Source organism: Oncorhynchus kisutch, linkage group LG18 (assembly GCF_002021735.2).
Source record: "Oncorhynchus kisutch isolate 150728-3 linkage group LG18, Okis_V2, whole genome shotgun sequence".
Classification (NCBI taxonomy): domain Eukaryota; kingdom Metazoa; phylum Chordata; class Actinopteri; order Salmoniformes; family Salmonidae; genus Oncorhynchus; species Oncorhynchus kisutch.
In genome coordinates, this window is record NC_034191.2 from 77,046,341 (window position 1) to 77,065,190 (window position 18,850).

At 40.9% G+C, this 18,850-nt stretch overlaps 1 protein-coding gene across 1 annotated transcript in view; it reads left to right on the forward strand.

Moving 5' to 3' along the window:
- LOC109880011 (collagen alpha-1(XVIII) chain-like) overlaps positions 1 to 18,850 on the forward strand; it is a 180,938-nt gene that overhangs the window by 99,811 nt on the left and 62,277 nt on the right. The window contains exons 9-12 of the mRNA XM_031796880.1: positions 9,456 to 9,518; positions 10,450 to 10,527; positions 10,655 to 10,711; positions 10,892 to 11,011. Coding sequence (XP_031652740.1) covers positions 9,456 to 9,518; positions 10,450 to 10,527; positions 10,655 to 10,711; positions 10,892 to 11,011 — 318 coding nt within the window. The remainder of the gene's footprint in view (positions 1 to 9,455; positions 9,519 to 10,449; positions 10,528 to 10,654; positions 10,712 to 10,891; positions 11,012 to 18,850) is intronic.

The window sequence follows — 18,850 nt, forward strand, 5'->3', positions numbered from 1 at the left end:
ATACTGTACAGTACTGTGATGGTTCTAGTTCTCATCAACATGGTCTAGTATAATCACTCATACTGTACAGTACTGTGAGGGTTCTAGTTCTCATCAACATGTCTAGTATAATCACTCATACTGTACAGTACTGTGATGGTTCTAGTTCTCATCAACATGTCTAGTATAATCACTCATACTGTACAGTACTGTGAGGGTTCTAGTTCTCATCAACATGTCTGTATACTCACTCATACTGTACAGTACTGTGAGGGTTCTAGTTCTCATCAACATGTCTAGTATAATCACTCATACTGTACAGTACTGTGAGGGTTCTAGTTCTCATCAACATGTATAGTATAATCACTCATACTGTACAGTACTGTGAGGGTTCTAGTTCTCATCACATGTCTAGTATAATCACTCATACTGTACAGTACTGTGAGGGTTCTAGTTCTCATCAACATGTCTAGTATAATCACTCATACTGTACAGTACTGTGAGGGTTCTAGTTCTCATCAACATGTCTAGTATAATCACTCATACTGTACAGTACTGTGAGGGTACTAGTTCTCATCAACATGTCTAGTATAATCACTCATACTGCACAGTACTGTGAGGGTTCTAGTTCTCATCAACATGTCTAGTATAATCACTCATACTGTACAGTACTGTGAGGGTTCTAGTTCTCAACATGTCTAGTATAATCACTCATACTGTACAGTACTGTGAGGGTTCTAGTTCTCATCAACGTGTCTAGTATAATCACTCATACTGTACAGTACTGTGAGGGTTCTAGTTCTCATCAACATGTCTAGTATAATCACTCATACTGTACAGTACTGGTGATGGTTCTAGTTCTCATCAACATGTCTAGTATAATCACTCATACTGTACAGTACTGTGAGGGTCTAGTTCTCATCAACATGTCTAGTATAATCACTCATACTGTACAGTACTGTGAGGGTTCTAGTTCTCATCAACATGTCTAGTATAATCACTCATACTGTACAGTACTGTGAGGGTTCTAGTTCTCATCAACATGTCTAGTATAATCACTCATACTGTACAGTACTGTGAGGGTTCTAGTTCTCATCAACATGTCTAGTATAATCACTCATACTGTACAGTACTGTGAGGGTTCTAGTTCTCATCAACATGTCTAGTATAATCACTCATACTGTACAGTACTGTGAGGGTTCTAGTTCTCATCAACATGTCTAGTATAATCACTCATACTGTACAGTACTGTGAGGGTTCTAGTTCTCATCAACATGTCTAGTATAATCACTCATACTGTACAGTACTGTGAGGGTTCTAGTTCTCATCAACATGTATAGTATAATCACTCATACTGTACAGTACTGTGAGGGTTCTAGTTCTCATCAACATGTCTAGTATAATCACTCATACTGTACAGTACTGTGAGGGTTCTAGTTCTCATCAACATGTCTAGTATAATCACTCATACTGTACAGTACTGTGAGGGTTTCTAGTTCTCATCAACATGTCTAGTATAATCACTCATACTGTACAGTACTGTGATGGTTCTAGTTCTCATCAACATGTCTAGTATAATCACTCATACTGTACAGTACTGTGAGGGTTCTAGTTCTCATCAACATGTCTAGTATAATCACTCATACTGTACAGTACTGTGATGGTTCTAGTTCTCATCAACATGTCTAGTATAATCACTCATACTGTACAGTACTGTGAGGGTTCTAGTTCTCATCAACATGTCTAGTATAATCACTCATACTGTACAGTACTGTGAGGGTTCTAGTTCTCATAAACATGTATAGTATAATCACTCATACTGTACAGTACTGTGAGGGTTCTAGTTCTCATCAACATGTCTAGTATAATCACTCATACTGTACAGTACTGTGAGGGTTCTAGTTCTCATCAACATGTCTAGTATAATCACTCATACTGTACAGTACTGTGAGGGTTCTAGTTCTCATCAACATGTATAGTATAATCACTCATACTGTACAGTACTGTGAGGGTTCTAGTTCTCATCAACATGTATAGTATAATCACTCATACTGTACAGTACTGTGATGGTTCTAGTTCTCATCAACGTGTCTAGTATAATCACTCATACTGTACAGTACTGTGAGGGTTCTAGTTCTCATCAACATGTATAGTATAATCACTCATACTGTACAGTACTGTGAGGGTTCTAGTTCTCATCAACATGTATAATCACTCATACTGTACAGTACTGTGATGGTTCTAGTTCTCATCAACATGTCTAGTATAATCACTCATACTGTACAGTACTGTGAGGGTTCTAGTTCTCATCAACATGTCTAGTGTAATCACTCATACTGTACAGTACTGTGAGGGTTCTAGTTCTCATCAACATGTCTAGTATAATCACTCATACTGTACAGTACTGTGAGGGTTCTAGTTCTCATCAACATGTATAGTATAATCACTCATACTGTACAGTACTGTGAGGGTTCTAGTTCTCATCAACATGTCTAGTATAATCACTCATACTGTACAGTACTGTGAGGGTTCTAGTTCTCATCAACATGTATAATCACTCATACTGTACAGTACTGTGAGGGTTCTAGTTCTCATCAACATGTATAATCACTCATACTGTACAGTACTGTGAGGGTTCTAGTTCTCATCAACATGTATAATCACTCATACTGTACAGTACTGTGAGGGTTCTAGTTCTCATCAACATGTCTAGTATAATCACTCATACTGTACAGTACTGTGAGGGTTCTAGTTCTCATCAACATGTCTAGTATAATCACTCATACTGTACAGTACTGTGAGGGTTCTAGTTCTCATCAACATGTCTAGTATAATCACTCATACTGTACAGTACTGTGAGGGTTCTAGTTCTCATCAACATGTCTAGTATAATCACTCATACTGTACAGTACTGTGAGGGTTCTAGTTCTCATCAACATGTCTAGTATAATCACTCATACTGTACAGTACTGTGAGGGTTCTAGTTCTCATCAACATGTCTAGTATAATCACTCATACTGTACAGTACTGTGAGGGTTCTAGTTCTCATCAACATGTCTAGTATAATCACTCATACTGTACAGTACTGTGAGGGTTCTAGTTCTCATCAACATGTCTAGTATAATCACTCATACTGTACAGTACTGTGAGGGTTCTAGTTCTCATCAACATGTATAGTATAATCACTCATACTGTACAGTACTGTGAGGGTTCTAGTTCTCATCAACATGTATAGTATAATCACTCATACTGTACAGTACTGTGAGGGTTCTAGTTCTCATCAACATGTCTAGTATAATCACTCATACTGTACAGTACTGTGAGGGTTCTAGTTCTCATCAACATGTCTAGTATAATCACTCATACTGTACAGTACTGTGATGGTTCTAGTTCTCATCAACATGTCTAGTATAATCACTCATACTGTACAGTACTGTGAGGGTTCTAGTTCTCATCAACATGTCTAGTATAATCACTCATACTGTACAGTACTGTGAGGGTTCTAGTTCTCATCAACATGTCTAGTATAATCACTCATACTGTACAGTACTGTGAGGGTTCTAGTTCTCATCAACATGTCTAGTATAATCACTCATACTGTACAGTACTGTGAGGGTTCTAGTTCTCATCAACATGTCTAGTATAATCACTCATACTGTACAGTACTGTGAGGGTTCTAGTTCTCATCAACATGTCTAGTATAATCACTCATACTGTACAGTACTGTGAGGGTTCTAGTTCTCATCAACATGTCTAGTATAATCACTCATACTGTACAGTACTGTGAGGGTTCTAGTTCTCATCAACATGTCTAGTATAATCACTCATACTGTACAGTACTGTGAGGGTTCTAGTTCTCATCAACATGTATAGTATAATCACTCATACTGTACAGTACTGTGAGGGTTCTAGTTCTCATCAACATGTCTAGTATAATCACTCATACTGTACAGTACTGTGAGGGTTCTAGTTCTCATCAACATGTCTAGTATAATCACTCATACTGTACAGTACTGTGAGGGTTCTAGTTCTCATCAACATGTCTAGTATAATCACTCATACTGTACAGTACTGTGAGGGTTCTAGTTCTCATCAACATGTCTAGTATAATCACTCATACTGTACAGTACTGTGAGGGTTCTAGTTCTCATCAACATGTATAGTATAATCACTCATACTGTACAGTACTGTGAGGGTTCTAGTTCTCATCAACATGTCTAGTATAATCACTCATACTGTACAGTACTGTGAGGGTTCTAGTTCTCATCAACATGTCTAGTATAATCACTCATACTGTACAGTACTGTGAGGGTTCTAGTTCTCCCTCTCTCCTGCATTTGGCCACAAGTTCTCATCAACATCACATCTCATGTCTTCTCTAGCAATGCATCTTGGAAAGTATATTCTGGAATGTCTAATCCAACCCTGTCAGTCTTCAGGAGAAGTGTCTCCACACCCTGCCAGTCTTCAGGAGAAGTGTCTCCACACCCTGCATTCATATTATCCAGTAAGGACATCTGGTCATGTGGATGGTGGTCATAAACCTTCCACCTCCACGCAGAGAAAAACTCCTCTAAGGGGTTTAAGAAGGGGGAGTATGGAGGCAGGAGTGGTGGAATGCCACATGATCCCACACAACAACGAAGGTAGTGCAGCAGAGTGGTGGAATGCCACATGATCCCACACAACAACGAAGGTAGGGGAGTTTCTTGCCCCTCTCTCCGCTGGCACACGTCGATTATGCAGATTCATCCAGAAAATAAATGAGCCTCTGTATTGTAGGGGCCAATGAGTGTTTTGTGTAACAGCAAACCATCATTGGACAGTTCTGCACCCATTGATGTTAGCTCCTCTCTGGCCTGGGACATCCACGGTTGCTCTCTGTCCAATCACATTTCTTCCTCTGCGGCGTGTTTTTGCCAGGTTGAATCCAGCTTCCTCCACAAAGATGAATGTATGTGCAGTTTGCCTGGCTTTCATCTCCATGACTCTCTAAAATACAGTGAATCCACAGTTCTACAGTACTTTACATGATCCATAGCTGTGTATGTACCCTGTTGGGTTCTTGAACAGACATCTTACCTGGACATATTGATACCAGAGTTCTTTCACACGTTCACCGTTTCTCTCAAAGGGAACAACTGCTTCATCCTTATTTTATGTTTCTCTGGGACTCAACTGTCGTTGTGCTGATCGTATTCGCATTCCCAACAGGGATATTGTCGTTGAGCTGATCGTATTCACATTCCCAACAGTGATATTGTCGTTGTGCTGACCGTATTCACATTCCCAACAGGGATATTGTCGTTGAGCTGATCGTATTCACATTCCCAACAGTGATATTGTCGTTGTGCTGACCGTATTCACATTCCCAACAGTGATATTGTCGTTGTGCTGATCGTATTCACATTCCCAACAGGGATATTGTCGTTGAGCTGATCGTATTCACATTCCCAACAGTGATATTGTCGTTGTGCTGACCGTATTCACATACCCAACAGTGATATTGTCGTTGTGCTGACCGTATTCACATTCCCAACAGTGATATTGTCGTTGAGCTGACCGTATTCACATTCCCAACAGTGATATTGTCGTTGTGCTGACCGTATTCACATTCCCAACAGTGATATTGTCGTTGTGCTGACCGTATTCACATTCCCAACAGTGATATTGTCGTTGAGCTGACCGTATTCACATTCCCAACAGTGATATTGTCGTTGTGCTGACCGTACTCACATTCCCAACAGTGATATTGTCGTTGTGCTGACCGTATTCACATTCCCAACAGTGATATTGTCGTTGTGCTGACCGTATTCACATTCCCAACAGTGATATTGTCGTTGTGCTGACCGTATTCACATTCCCAACAGTGATATTGTCGTTGTGCTGACCGTATTCACATTGCCAACAGTGATATTGTCGTTGTGCTGATCGTATTCACATTCCCAACAGTGATATTGTCGTTGTGCTGACCGGATTCACATTCCCAACAGTGATATTGTCGTTGTGCTGACCGGATTCACATTCCCAACAGTGATATTGTCGTTGTGCTGACTGTATTCACATTCCCAACAGGGATATTGTCATTGTGCTGACCGTATTCACATTGCCAACAGTGATATTGTCGTTGTGCTGATCGTATTCACATTCCCAACAGGGATATTGTCGTTGAGCTGATCGTATTCACATTCCCAACAGTGATATTGTCGTTGTGCTGACCGTATTCACATACCCAACAGTGATATTGTCGTTGTGCTGACCGTATTCACATTCCCAACAGTGATATTGTCGTTGTGCTGACCGTATTCACATTGCCAACAGTGATATTGTCGTTGTGCTGATCGTATTCACATTCCCAACAGTGATATTGTCGTTGTGCTGACCGTATTCACATTCCCAACAGTGATATTGTCGTTGTGCTGACCGGATTCACATTCCCAACAGTGATATTGTCGTTGTGCTGACTGTATTCACATTCCCAACAGGGATATTGTCGTTGTGCTGACCGTATTCACATTGCCAACAGTGATATTGTCGTTGTGCTGACCGTATTCACATTCCCAACAGTGATATTGTCGTTGTGCTGACCGTATTCACATTCCCAACAGTGATATTGTCGTTGTGCTGACCGTATTCACATTCCCAACAGTGATATTGTCGTTGTGCTGACCGTATTCACATTGCCAACAGTGATATTGTCGTTGTGCTGATCGTATTCACATTCCCAACAGTGATATTGTCGTTGTGCTGACCGTATTCACATTCCCAACAGTGATATTGTCGTTGTGCTGACCGGATTCACATTCCCAACAGTGATATTGTCGTTGTGCTGACTGTATTCACATTCCCAACAGGGATATTGTCGTTGTGCTGACCGTATTCACATTGCCAACAGTGATATTGTCGTTGTGCTGACCGTATTCACATTCCCAACAGTGATATTGTCATTGTGCTGACCGTATTCACATTCCCAACAGTGATATTGTCATTGTGCTGACCGTATTCACATTCCCAACAGTGATATTGTCGTTGTGCTGACCGTATTCACATTCCCAACAGTGATATTGTCGTTGTGCTGACCGTATTCACATTCCCAACAGTGATATTGTCGTTGAGCTGACCGTATTCACATTCCCAACAGTGATATTGTCGTTGTGCTGACCGTATTCACATTCCCAACAGTGATATTGTCGTTGAGCTGACCGTATTCACATTCCCAACAGTGATATTGTCATTGTGCTGACCGTATTCACATTCCCAACAGTGATATTGTCTGCCAGCACTCTGTCCCGAATTTCCCGCAGTTTTATTGCATTGTTGCCAATTACCATGTCAACAATGTCAATTTCCTGCGGATCTGATAACATTCTGCCTCTCCTTCCTGTGTGAGGCATCCTTTGGATCCTACTGAAAAACACAAAACAATCAATTTATTTCAACTTGTCAGAACATGTAAAAATGTGAACATACTGTAATATTTAGTTCAATTATCATTGAAGGATGCAAATCTCACCTGTTGTTTTGCTGGAAAATTTGTACTATTATTGACGCAACTGTTGAATGCTGCAGATTTGGTTGCACCCTTAAACCAGCCTCTCTCAAAGAGAGACCATGGTTTACAACTGTCACGTTCTGACCTTAGTTCCTTTGTTTTTGTCTTTGTTTTAGTATGGTCGGGGCGTGAGTTGGGGTGGGCAGTCTATGTTTTGTTTTTCTATGTTGGTTTTTGAGTTCGGCCTAGTATGGTTCTCAATCAGAGGCAGCTGTCAATTGTTGTCTCTGATTGAGAATCATACTTAGGTAGCCTGGGTTTCACTTTTGGTTGGTGGGTGTTTTGTTTCCGTGTGAGTGTTTGGGCCACACGGTACTGTTTCGGTTATTCATGTCATCGTTTATTGTTTTGTTCGAGTGTCCATTTGTCTTTATTAAAATCATCATGAACACTTACCACGCTGCACTTTGGTCCGATCCTTACTCCTCCTCAGAAGAAGAGGAAGATAACCCTTACAACAACATGGTCAATAATTGTGGCCCTTATCTCATCAGAGATCACCGCTCTTGGTCTTCCTCTCCTTTGTCCTCCACACATTCTCCCTCTCCCTGCCACTCTTCTTTCCCCACCAACCTGTCTTCCTTGATCCATGTCTCCAAACTAAATCATTCTGAAGTCGTCCTCTTTTGTCTGTTTGGTAACGAGACTAAAAACAGGACACTTGGGTCGGCTTTCAGCTGAAACTGCAATCAGCTGTGTTTGGAATGATTAAATATTCTGCTGAGATTTTCGATATGTTTCAGTCTGGTTACTGCAGAAATGCACGACATTTGCCATCATTCTGTTTTGAAGGTGTTTTTAACAGTTTTGGAAACAGTGTATTAGCATTTGAAAACATGTGCTGCAAATATATAGTTTAGCAGGTGGTGGAGTATGAATGAGAACAGAGTTTGTGAATTTCAGAGAATGTGGTCATTGAATGCATTTTGTGTGAAAGGAATTAAAATGATTCACAGTTTGGTTCACACTACTGTTTCACTGACTGTGTGAAGAATTTTGACAGTGTGACTTCAGTTTTGACCAATGCATGTTAGCAATTGAAAAAAAAAACGTGAACTATTTTTCTTTTACAATAGTGTACAGAGTAGTTCCAGTATTGTGTTTTATTCTGAATCTCCACCCAATAAGGCCCTACAGTACACACTACATAACAGAGACTTGACTCTGTTGTTCTGCTATATACAATAATTCCCACACTCTCTATCTCAAGAACACAAACATTCTCATTCCACTGCAAACACTCCACGGCTTCTGAGGCGCACACAGCCGATACCTCACATGTGTACACCAGACCCAGTCCCTCAGCCAACTTCGGAGGAAAGGGGGAGGCAGTCATTTGGAAATGTTTTACAAAAATGAGGAAAGTTGAGTCGGTGTTTATTTACAACTCACGTCCCTGGACGTCAGAGATGAGCGATGGAGAGGGGATCTTCTACGGTGGTCCCTCTAGGGGGTCTTTGATCTGCTCCCGTGCGTTTCGATCTAGTGAAACGAGAGCACCTGCCCACCTGTGGGTTTGATCAACTCTGAAGCCCAGGTCCCCTGACCTCTGTGTGAAGAGATATGGGGTGCTGCTCACACATGTGGGGTACATCTGTATGGGGTTGTGTGTGTCTGTCTGTCTGTCTGTCTGTCTGTCTGTCTGTCTGTGTGAGACTCATAAAGGTACCTCAGAGAGGGATTAGATAACTGTTATAGTGAAAACTGTCTGGATGATCTTTTTGAACATTGGGTTTTATGGAGTGATATAACTCTGGAAGGAAGGGCCACACATCCATCCAATTGTCAACTCCTGTCAGTCCACCAATCATTGTTAGAAAGCCTATTGTAACTGTACTCGACCCATGTGGATATCTTCATATGTTTTAACCCATCAGCCATTTCTCATGTTGATAATCCTCACTTGCTGTGTTTCCTACCACAGGGAGAAACTGGAGTTCAGGGATTCCCAGGCTTGCCAGGAGATCCTGGTCCCAAAGGAGACAAGGTGCAACATCACATACTGTCTAACCTCCTTTCACTGCTGCAGACGGTATATGACGTTCTAGTGTCCTACAGCTTTTAGCTCCACTATCGATGAATAGTTCAGCGATGCTCTACTTTATTGCAAATGTTTTGCTCTGACCCAAACAGCAACATCAAGGGCTGGCGATTAATTACATCAAGGGCTGGCGATTAATTACATCAAGGGCTGGCGATTAATTACATCAAGGGCTGGCGATTAATTACATCAAGGGCTGGCGATCAATTACATCAAGGGCTGGCGATTAATTACATCAAGGGCTGGTGATCAATTACATCAAGGGCTGGTGATCAATTACATCAAGGGCTGGCGATTAATTACATCAAGGGCTGGCGATTAATTACATCAAGGGCTGGCGATTAATTACTTCAAGGGCTGGTGATTAATTACATCAAAGGCTGGCGATTAATTACATCAAGGGCTGGTGATTAATTACATCAAGGGCTGGTGATTAATTACATCAAGGGCTGGTGATTAATTACATCAAGGGCTGGTGATTAATTACATCAAGGGCTGGTGATCAATTACATCAAGGGCTGGTGATTAATTACATCAAGGGCTGGTGATTAATTACATCAAGGGCTGGTGATTAATTACATCAAGGGCTGGTGATCAATTACATCAAGGGCTGGTGATTAATTACATCAAGGGCTGGTCATTAATTACATCAAGGGCTGGTGATTAATTACATCAAGGGCTGGTGATTAATTACATCAAGGGCTGGTGATTAATTACATCAAGGGCTGGTGATTAATTACATCCGGTGTGTTAGTGCTGGGCCAGAACTAAAATGTGCATTATCCAACAAGGGTCTCCCAGGATTGGATTAAGAAACACTGTTGTACTTGGTTGTTGTGTTTGACCCTGGATTGTGTTTGTTTGTTGACCCCTGAAGGGTGATTCTGAAGTGGGCAAACCTGGTCCCCCCGGACCTCCTGGACCACCGGGTCGACCAAACTCATCCAGATCCCCGGTATGTAGTTTGGAATGAACCACACCGATGTGAATAGATGGATGGAATAATTATTTGGAAGATTGATTTGGTTGTTTTCGTTGAGTCATCAGTTCATTCATTCATTGTAAGCGTATGTGGTTTGCAGGATGGTGTGGACGGCTCAGGCTTAGAGTACTTTGACGGAGACACAGAGATTATGACAGTGAGTGGTCATCCTTTTCAAATCTCTAGAATCCACCTGCTGCTGTTCTGCTCTCTGACTATAGCTAGCCACAAACACCATTTGGGTACACATAAATTAGCATGTGCATTTATGCGTTATGACAGATGTATCATGTTATTTTGTTAGCGTTAATGTTATTGATTTATTTTCTTCATCCAGGGTCCACCTGGTCCTCCAGGGCTTCCTGGGCCCCCAGGTTCATCTGAGGGCCTCTCTGCGTCCCCTGGGGCTCCCGGGGAAAACGGGAAGGATGGAGAGATGGGTAAACCTGGACTGCCTGTGAGTCACCAAACACTGAAACTCCATCAAATCAAATCCAATTTTATTCGTCACATGCGCCGAAATCAACACCTTACATTGAAATGCTGAATACAACAGGTGTAGTAGACCTTACAGTGAAATGCTGAATACAACAGGTATAGTAGACCTTACAGTGAAATTCTGAATACAACAGGTGTAGTAGACCTTACAGTGAAATGCTGAATACAACAGGTGTAGTAGACCTTACAGTGAAATGCTTAATACAACAGGTGTAGACCTCACAGTGAAATGCTGAATACAACAGGTGTAGACCTCACAGTGAAATGCTGAATACAACAGGTGTAGACCTCACAGTGAAATGCTGAATACAACAGGTGTAGTAGACGTCACATTGAAATGCTGAATACAACAGGTATAGACGTCACAGTGAAATGCTGAATACAATAGGTGTAGACCTCACAGTGAAATGCTGAATACAACAGGTGTAGTAGACCTCACAGTGAAATGCTGAATACAACAGGTGTAGTAGACCTTACAGTGAAATGCTGAATACAACAGGTATAGACCTCACAGTGAAATGCTGAATACAACAGGTGTAGTAGACCTCACAGTGAAATGCTGAATACAAAAGGTGTAGTAGACCCTACAGTGAAATGCTGAATACAACAGGTATAGTAGATGTCACAGTGAAATGCTGAATACAACAGGTATAGACCTCACAGTGAAATGCTGAATACAACAGGTGTAGTAGACCTCACAGTGAAATGCTGAATACAACAGGTATAGTAGATGTCACAGTGAAATGCTGAATACAACAGGTATAGACCTCACAGTGAAATGCTGAATACAACAGGTGTAGTAGACCTCACAGTGAAATGCTGAATACAACAGGTGTAGTAGACCTTACAGTGAAATGCTGAATACAACAGGTATAGACCTCACAGTGAAACACTGAATACAACAGGTGTAGTAGACGTCACAGTGAAATGCTGAATACAACAGGTATAGTAGATGTCACAGTGAAATGCTGAATACAACAGGTATAGACCTCACAGTGAAATGCTGAATACAACAGGTGTAGTAGACCTCACAGTGAAATGCTGAATACAACAGGTGTAGTAGACCTTACAGTGAAATGCTGAATACAACAGGTATAGACCTCACAGTGAAATGCTGAATACAACAGGTGTAGTAGACCTCACAGTGAAATGCTGAATACAAAAGGTGTAGTAGACCTTACAGTGAAATGCTGAATACAACAGGTATAGACCTCACAGTGAAATGCTGAATACAACAGGTGTAGTAGACCTCACAGTGAAATGCTGAATACAACAGGTGTAGTAGACCTTACAGTGAAATGCTGAATACAACAGGTATAGTAGATGTCACAGTGAAATGCTGAATACAACAGGTATAGACCTCACAGTGAAATGCTGAATACAACAGGTGTAGTAGACCTCACAGTGAAATGCTGAATACAACAGGTGTAGTAGACCTTACAGTGAAATGCTGAATACAACAGGTATAGTAGATGTCACAGTGAAATGCTGAATACAACAGGTATAGACCTCACAGTGAAATGCTGAATACAACAGGTGTAGTAGACCTCACAGTGAAATGCTGAATACAACAGGTGTAGTAGACCTCACAGTGAAATGCTGAATACAACAGGTGTAGTAGACCTCACAGTGAAATGCTGAATACAACAGGTGTAGTAGACCTCACAGTGAAATGCTGAATACAACAGGTGTAGTAGACGTCACAGTGAAATGCTGAATACAACAGGTATAGACCTCACAGTGAAATGCTGAATACAACAGGTGTAGTAGACCTTACAGTGAAATGCTGAATACAACAGGTGTAGTAGACCTTACAGTGAAATTCTGAATACAACAGGTGTAGTAGACCTTACAGTGAAATGCTGAATACAACAGGTGTAGTAGACCTCACAGTGAAATGCTGAATACAACAGGTGTAGTAGACCTCACAGTGAAATTCTGAATACAACAGGTGTAGACGTTACAGTGAAATGCTGAATACAACAGGTGTAGTAGACCTTACAGTGAAATGCTGAATACAACAGGTGTAGTAGACCTTACAGTGAAATGCTGAATACAACAGGTGTAGTAGACCTTACAGTGAAATGCTTAATACAACAGGTGTAGTAGACCTTACAGTGAAATGCTGAATACAACAGGTATAGTAGACCTTACAGTGAAATGCTTAATACAACAGGTGTAGTAGACCTTACAGTGAAATGCTGAATACAACAGGTGTAGTAGACCTTACAGTGAAATGCTGAATACAACAGGTGTAGTAGACCTCACAGTGAAATGCTGAATACAACAGGTGTAGTAGACCTTACAGTGAAATGCTGAATACAACAGGTGTAGTAGACCTCACAGTGAAATGCTGAATACAACAGGTGTAGTAGACCTTACAGTGAAATGCTGAATACAACAGGTGTAGTAGACCTTACAGTGAAATGCTGAATACAACAGGTGTAGTAGACCTTACAGTGAAATGCTGAATACAACAGGTGTAGTAGACCTCACAGTGAAATGCTGAATACAACAGGTGTAGACCTCACAGTGAAATGCTTAATACAACAGGTGTAGTAGACCTTACAGTGAAATGCTGAATACAACAGGTGTAGTAGACCTCACAGTGAAATGCTGAATACAACAGGTGTAGTAGACCTCACAGTGAAATTCTGAATACAACAGGTGTAGACGTTACAGTGAAATGCTGAATACAACAGGTGTAGTAGACCTTACAGTGAAATGCTGAATACAACAGGTGTAGTAGACCTTACAGTGAAATGCTGAATACAACAGGTGTAGTAGACCTTACAGTGAAATGCTTAATACAACAGGTGTAGTAGACCTTACAGTGAAATGCTGAATACAACAGGTATAGTAGACCTTACAGTGAAATGCTTAATACAACAGGTGTAGTAGACCTTACAGTGAAATGCTGAATACAACAGGTGTAGTAGACCTTACAGTGAAATGCTGAATACAACAGGTGTAGTAGACCTCACAGTGAAATGCTGAATACAACAGGTGTAGTAGACCTTACAGTGAAATGCTGAATACAACAGGTGTAGTAGACCTCACAGTGAAATGCTGAATACAACAGGTGTAGTAGACCTTACAGTGAAATGCTGAATACAACAGGTGTAGTAGACCTTACAGTGAAATGCTTAATACAACAGGTGTAGACCTCACAGCGAAATGCTGAATACAACAGGTGTAGACCTCACAGTGAAATGCTGAATACAACAGGTGTAGACCTCACAGTGAAATGCTGAATACAACAGGTGTACTAGACGTCACAGTGAAATGCTGAATACAACAGGTATAGACGTCACAGTGAAATGCTGAATACAACAGGTATAGACGTCACAGTGAAATGCTGAATACAACAGGTGTAGACCTCACAGTGAAATGCTGAATACAACAGGTGTAGTAGACCTCACAGTGAAATGCTGAATACAACAGGTATAGTAGATGTCACAGTGAAATGCTGAATACAACAGGTATAGACCTCACAGTGAAATGCTGAATACAACAGGTGTAGTAGACCTCACAGTGAAATGCTGAATACAACAGGTGTAGTAGACCTCACAGTGAAATGCTGAATACAACAGGTGTAGTAGACCTCACAGTGAAATGCTGAATACAACAGGTGTAGTAGACCTCACAGTGAAATGCTGAATACAACAGGTGTAGTAGACCTCACAGTGAAATGCTGAATACAACAGGTGTAGTAGACCTCACAGTGAAATGCTGAATACAACAGGTGTAGTAGACCTTACAGTGAAATGCTGAATACAACAGGTGTAGTAGACCTCACAGTGAAATTCTGAATACAACAGGTATAGACGTCACAGTGAAATGCTGAATACAACAGGTATAGACCTCACAGTGAAATGCTGAATACAACAGGTATAGACGTCACAGTGAAATGCTGAATACAACAGGTATAGACCTCACAGTGAAATGCTTAATACAACAGGTATAGACCTCACAGTGAAATGCTGAATACAACAGGTATAGACCTCACAGTGAAATGCTTAATACAACAGGTATAGACCTCACAGTGAAATGCTGAATACAACAGGTATAGACCTCACAGTGAAATGCTTAATACAACAGGTATAGACCTCACAGTGAAATGCTGAATACAACAGGTATAGACCTCACAGTGAAATGCTGAATACAACAGGTATAGACCTCACAGTGAAATTCTGAATACAACAGGTATAGACCTCACAGTGAAATGCTGAATACAACAGGTGTAGACCTCACAGTGAAATGCTTAATACAACAGGTGTAGTAGACCTTACAGTGAAATGCTGAATACAACAGGTGTAGTAGACCTCACAGTGAAATGCTGAATACAACAGGTGTAGTAGACCTCACAGTGAAATTCTGAATACAACAGGTGTAGACGTTACAGTGAAATGCTGAATACAACAGGTGTAGTAGACCTTACAGTGAAATGCTGAATACAACAGGTGTAGTAGATCTTACAGTGAAATGCTGAATACAACAGGTGTAGTAGACCTTACAGTGAAATGCTTAATACAACAGGTGTAGTAGACCTTACAGTGAAATGCTGAATACAACAGGTGTAGTAGACCTTACAGTGAAATGCTGAATACAACAGGTGTAGTAGACCTTACAGTGAAATGCTTAATACAACAGGTGTAGTAGACCTTACAGTGAAATGCTGAATACAACAGGTATAGTAGACCTTACAGTGAAATGCTTAATACAACAGGTGTAGTAGACCTTACAGTGAAATGCTGAATACAACAGGTGTAGTAGACCTTACAGTGAAATGCTGAATACAACAGGTGTAGTAGACCTCACAGTGAAATGCTGAATACAACAGGTGTAGTAGACCTTACAGTGAAATGCTGAATACAACAGGTGTAGTAGACCTCACAGTGAAATGCTGAATACAACAGGTGTAGTAGACCTTACAGTGAAATGCTGAATACAACAGGTGTAGTAGACCTTACAGTGAAATGCTTAATACAACAGGTGTAGACCTCACAGTGAAATGCTGAATACAACAGGTGTAGACCTCACAGTGAAATGCTGAATACAACAGGTGTAGACCTCACAGTGAAATGCTGAATACAACAGGTGTACTAGACGTCACAGTGAAATGCTGAATACAACAGGTATAGACGTCACAGTGAAATGCTGAATACAACAGGTATAGACGTCACAGTGAAATGCTGAATACAACAGGTGTAGACCTCACAGTGAAATGCTGAATACAACAGGTGTAGTAGACCTCACAGTGAAATGCTGAATACAACAGGTATAGTAGATGTCACAGTGAAATGCTGAATACAACAGGTATAGACCTCACAGTGAAATGCTGAATACAACAGGTGTAGTAGACCTCACAGTGAAATGCTGAATACAACAGGTGTAGTAGACCTCACAGTGAAATGCTGAATACAACAGGTGTAGTAGACCTCACAGTGAAATGCTGAATACAACAGGTGTAGTAGACCTCACAGTGAAATGCTGAATACAACAGGTGTAGTAGACCTCACAGTGAAATGCTGAATACAACAGGTGTAGTAGACCTCACAGTGAAATGCTGAATACAACAGGTGTAGTAGACCTTACAGTGAAATGCTGAATACAACAGGTGTAGTAGACCTCACAGTGAAATTCTGAATACAACAGGTATAGACGTCACAGTGAAATGCTGAATACAACAGGTATAGACCTCACAGTGAAATGCTGAATACAACAGGTATAGACGTCACAGTGAAATGCTGAATACAACAGGTATAGACCTCACAGTGAAATGCTTAATACAACAGGTATAGACCTCACAGTGAAATGCTGAATACAACAGGTATAGACCTCACAGTGAAATGCTTAATACAACAGGTATAGACCTCACAGTGAAATGCTGAATACAACAGGTATAGACCTCACAGTGAAATGCTTAATACAACAGGTATAGACCTCACAGTGAAATGCTGAATACAACAGGTATAGACCTCACAGTGAAATGCTGAATACAACAGGTATAGACCTCACAGTGAAATTCTGAATACAACAGGTATAGACCTCACAGTGAAATGCTGAATACAACAGGTGTAGACCTCACAGTGAAATGCTGAATACAACAGGTATAGACCTCACAGTGAAATGCTGAATACAACAGGTATAGACCTCACAGTGAAATGCTGAATACAACAGGTGTAGTCGACCTCACAGTGAAATGCTGAATACAACAGGTGTAGACCTCACAGTGAAATGCTGAATACAACAGGTGTAGTAGACCTCACAGTGAAATGCTGAATACAACAGGTATAGACCTCACAGTGAAATGCTGAATACAACAGGTGTAGACCTCACAGTGAAATGCTGAATACAACAGGTGTAGTAGACCTCACAGTGAAATGCTGAAAACAACAGGTATAGACCTCACAGTGAAATGCTGAATACAACAGGTATAGACCTCACAGTGAAATGCTGAATACAACAGGTATAGACCTCACAGTGAAATGCTGAATACAACAGGTGTAGTAGACCTCACAGTGAAATGCTGAATACAACAGGTATAGACCTCACAGTGAAATGCTGAATACAACAGGTATAGACCTCACAGTGAAATGCTGAATACAACAGGTATAGACCTCACAGTGAAATGCTGAATACAACAGGTATAGACCTCACAGTGAAATGCTGAATACAACAGGTGTAGTAGACCTCACAGTGAAATGCTGAATACAACAGGTATAGACCTCACAGTGAAATGCTGAATACAACAGGTGTAGTAGACCTCACAGTGAAATGCTGAATACAACAGGTGTAGTAGACCTCACAGTGAAATGCTGAATACAACAGGTGTAGTAGACCTCACAGTGAAATGCTGAATACAACAGGTGTAGTAGACCTCACAGTGAAATGCTGAATACAACAGGTGTAGTAGACCTCACAGTGAAATGCTGAATACAACAGGTGTAGTAGACCTTACAGTGAAATGCTGAATACAACAGGTGTAGTAGACCTCACAGTGAAATGCTGAATACAACAGGTGTAGTAGACCTAACAGTGAAATGCTGAATACAACAGGTATAGACCTCACAGTGAAATGCTGAATACAACAGGTGTAGACCTTACAGTGAAATGCTGAATACAACAGGTATAGACCTCACAGTGAAATGCTGAATACAACAGGTGTAGTAGACCTCACAGTGAAATGCTGAATACAACAGGTATAGACCTCACAGTGAAATGCTGAATACAACAGGTGTAGTAGACCTCACAGTGAAATGCTGAATACAACAGGTGTAGTAGACCTCACAGTGAAATGCTGAATACAACAGGTGTAGTAGACCTCACAGTGAAATGCTGAATACAACAGGTGTAGTAGACCTCACAGTGAAATGCTGAATACAAAAGGTGTAGTAGACCTTACAGTGAAATGCTGAATACAACAGGTGTAGTAGACCTCACAGTGAAATGCTGAATACAACAGGTGTAGTAGACCTCACAGTGAAATGCTGAATACAACAGGTGTAGTAGACCTCACAGTGAAATGCTGAATACAACAGGTATAGACGTCACAGTGAAATGCTGAATACAACAGGTGTAGACCTCACAGTGAAATGCTGAATACAACAGGTGTAGTAGACCTCACAGTGAAATGCTGAATACAACAGGTGTAGTAGACCTCACAGTGAAATGCTGAATACAACAGGTGTAGTAGACCTCACAGTGAAATGCTGAATACAACAGGTGTAGTAGACCTCACAGTGAAATGCTGAATACAACAGGTATAGACCTCACAGTGAAATGCTGAATACAA